Source organism: Odontomachus brunneus, unplaced genomic scaffold (assembly GCF_010583005.1).
Source record: "Odontomachus brunneus isolate Ranch 3 - 2012 unplaced genomic scaffold, Obru_v1 Obru_scaffold_114, whole genome shotgun sequence".
NCBI lineage: Eukaryota > Metazoa > Arthropoda > Insecta > Hymenoptera > Formicidae > Odontomachus > Odontomachus brunneus.
Window position 1 is genome coordinate 1,173,428 of NW_022639564.1, and position 3,617 is coordinate 1,177,044.

Below are 3,617 nucleotides of genomic sequence, written 5' to 3' on the forward strand. Positions count from 1 at the left end.
GAGAATGAGAGGGTAGAGTTAGTTAACCGTCCACCTACACGAAGGAGTCCGTGGTGATCTAGCATTGGTTGAAGAGGTGTAAGTGAGCTCTTAGCGGGTATACTTTGGTTCCTGGAGAGCGCTTGAATCTCCAGCGGAAAGACATCGGCTTGAATTTGCTTGAGCCAGAATGTTCTAGCGCGACAACATTCATCAGGGGTCAAAGCAGAGCGCGGAAATCCTTCGGAAGGATGTGTCTTATTAACCTGGTGACATAGGTCCGTGAACTTAAAAAGGTATGCGGTCACCCGGAGGAGCTTGGGCCATGATGAATATCGCGAGGCCAGATCCCATGGTTCCGAGGATGGAGAGCATTGCAACGAGACAGTCCTTTGTTCAAGCGACATGTCACTTGACGTGAGAGACTTTTGAATCGGCCAAGAGGCTTGAGATTTCATGAGCCACGACGGGCCTTTCCACCACAGCGTCATGTTGATGATCTCGTCGCCGGAGCAACCACGCGACGCGCAATCGGCGGGATTGTCGTTGGAGGATACGTGCATCCATTTAGCGTCCGGAATGCGCGATTGAATCTCGTGAACGCGATTCGCGACGAACTGTTTCCAACGTGAGGGATGTTGTTGGATCCATGCGAGAACTACAGTGGAATCCGTCCAGCAGTAGCAAGGAAATGAAGCAAGATCGAGTGATTCTCGCACGAATTCGAGCAACCGTACGAGAAGGAGAGCGGCGTTCAATTCTAAGCGTGGTATATTAAGCGCGGTTAACGGAGCGACCTTAGATTTGCCCGTTAAAAGAGTTATGATGGATTGCTTCGAGTTAGTGACTTTGAGGTACACGACCGAGGCGTACGCGGAAGCGGAGGCATCCGCGAATCCGTGTAACTCTATTTGAGTTGCGTCATTCGTGAATCCGGTCCAGCGTTTAATGGTGAGTCCACTTAGAACTGGCAACTTCGCATAGAATTTTCGCCATTTTTCGAACATGCTCTCCGGAAGCGTGTCGTCCCATCCGACCTTTAACCGCCACAATTCTTGCATAAATATTTTCGCAGTAATGGTTACCGGAGTGACTAATCCTAAGGGATCGTAGAGCTTCGCGATGGTAGACAAAATGGAACGTTTAGTACTTGGAATATCCGTCGAGGTATGAACTTGAAATTCCAACGTATTCGACGCTGGAGTCCACGTGACACCGAGAATGTTAACGCGGTCATCAGTTGAAAGAATTCGACTACATGCTAACCCGTGATCAGTTGGATCGATGTCGGCTAACAAAGCGGATGAATTACTTGACCATTTCCGTAATTGAAATCCTCCGCGACGAAGAAGAGCAACCAGTTGATCACGAGTTTGTGTTAGACTGTTGGCATCATCTGCTCCGAAAAGCAGGTCATCGACGTAGATATTGTTGCGAAGAATCGGAATCGCGAGAGGAAAATCTGCGCCTTCGTCATCGACGAGCTGTTTTAAAACGCGAAGCGCTAGAAACGGCGCGCAGGCCATGCCATACGTTACAGTGAACAAGTGATATTCGCAGATCGGTGCTGACGGAGACGCTCTCCAAACAATGGTTTGATAGTTTATGTCGCGAGGGTCGATTTGAATTTGTCGATACATCTTGGCGATATCTGCGGAATACACGAATTTGTAATTGCGCCACTTCGAAATGACAGAAGAAAGGTTGGTTTGTAACTTTGAGCCGACCAGGAGATGGTCGTTTAAGGACGAGCCGTTTGAGCTTCTGTTAGACGCGTTGAAAACAACGCGCAAATGCGATGTAAGGCTGTGATCACGAATTACAGCATGATGTGGAATGAACACGCGTTGGTTAGAGGAAGACGGAGGAAGTGACGACTCGCGGATGTGCCCGAGGCGAATGTATTCAGCGATAAATTCGCTGTATTCTGACGCGAGTTCGGAATTTTTGATGAATTTTCGAGTCATCGCGGCGAGACTTCTTTCCGCCGAGAGACGAGTATCTCCGATGTTTATAGGGGGACCCGTTTTGAAAGGAAGTCGTACGATATATCGCCCGCAAGGATCGCGAGAGTGAGTGCTTCGGAAATGCTCTTCGCATTTTTGGTCTTGCGGAGAGAGGAAGTCTTTGCGAGGAAGGTCTTCCGTTTCCCAGAAGCGACGAATCTCCTCATCGAGAGCCAAAGAATTTAGTACGTGATGAGTAGAGACGCTTGGTGGTGCGTGCCTAGAGGCACTCTTATCGGACGAAGCGTGAATGTTAGTTACGCGCGAGCTGACTGGTCCTGAGATTATCCAACCGAATATCGAATTTTGAGCGAAAGGTTTGCCGGCTTCTCCCTTTCGAACCCCGTCGAGAATTATATTATGATACAAATCCGCGCCTATGAGAATATGAATCGGTTCTTGACTAAGGGGAGTCGGGTCCGACCATTTTAAATTAGTAAGATGAGAAAGAGAGGAAGCACTGGTAGATTGACTCGGAGTGTAGGACGTGATGGAATTCAAAATTAACGCGGTGACGGGAAATGACGGAACGACCGAGTCTCGCGGAGATACGGAGATGTTAGCGGCGCGTTTTATTATTCCGGCGTGATTGCCTCCGACAACGGACACCGAGATTGGCATGTGAATTCGTTTGACACGAAGAATTTGCGCGAGCGTTTCAGATATGAAGGTCATTTCTGACCCTTGATCGATTAGTGCGCGAACAACAACGGAGCGTCCAGACGAAGAGCTGACGGTTATTAAGGCGGTCGCTAAAAGGACGCGAGATTGAGCCGGCGTTCTTGTCGAAGCGAACAACGAATTAATTTCTGGTTTCGAATCGACGATCTGAGGATGAGAACGGTTTGATGCGCGGGTCGCAGAATCGGAGAAAGAGTCCGAGCTGATGTGAAGAGTGGAATGATGCTTTCCTTGGCACAACCGACAAGAATATCGACTTGGACATTCCTTTGCGGAATGCTTGTGACTCAAGCAGTTGAAACAGCAGTTATGCTGCTTGACAAGATCGCGACGCGCGCTTGGACTCTTACTCAGATAAATTGAACAAACATTAATGAAATGCGGCGATTTACAGAGTGGACACGTTGACGACTCGTTCGGAGCGGTGGTTGCGACATGAACCTTTGACGTTGGGAACGCCTTGGTTGGTACCTTTGACGGCCCAGTTGGGATATTTGCTTCGAGAGCGCGAACGCGTGAGTGCAAGAAACGACTGAGCTCGTCGAATGAGGGAGGCGATTCAGCATCGCTTGAGCGAATGTTCCAAGCCTTTCGCGTTATCGAATCGAGCTTCGAAACAACCGAATGCACTAGTACATCGTTCCATAATTGTTCGGGAGAACGATTCAAGCTTGTGAGAGAAGCTACCGCGATGTTGACCTTGTCTAGTAATGTCTGCAGCTCAACAGAACTTTCGCGAGTTACTGTATTGAGAGTTAGTATTATTGACAAATGAGAATTGAGCGAGCGCTGACGATCCTCGAACCGAGAGGTTAAAGCTTGCCACGCGATTTCAAAATTGTCTGCTGTGACTGGAAGATTAGCAACGCACTCGAGGGCGCGACCTCTTAAACATGACACAAGATAATACATTCGCGCGAAATCAGTAAGATCTTTGTTATTGCGAATAAA

General features: G+C 48.5%; 1 protein-coding gene across 1 annotated transcript in view; it reads right to left on the reverse strand.

Moving 5' to 3' along the window:
* LOC116849399 overlaps positions 1–3,617 on the reverse strand; it is a 4,461-nt gene that overhangs the window by 144 nt on the left and 700 nt on the right. Inside the window, exons 2-3 of the mRNA XM_032826526.1 lie at positions 3,059–3,380; positions 39–1,630 (exon numbers count right to left, since the gene is read on the reverse strand). Of these exons, the coding sequence (XP_032682417.1) occupies positions 39–1,630; positions 3,059–3,380 (1,914 nt within the window). The remainder of the gene's footprint in view (positions 1–38; positions 1,631–3,058; positions 3,381–3,617) is intronic.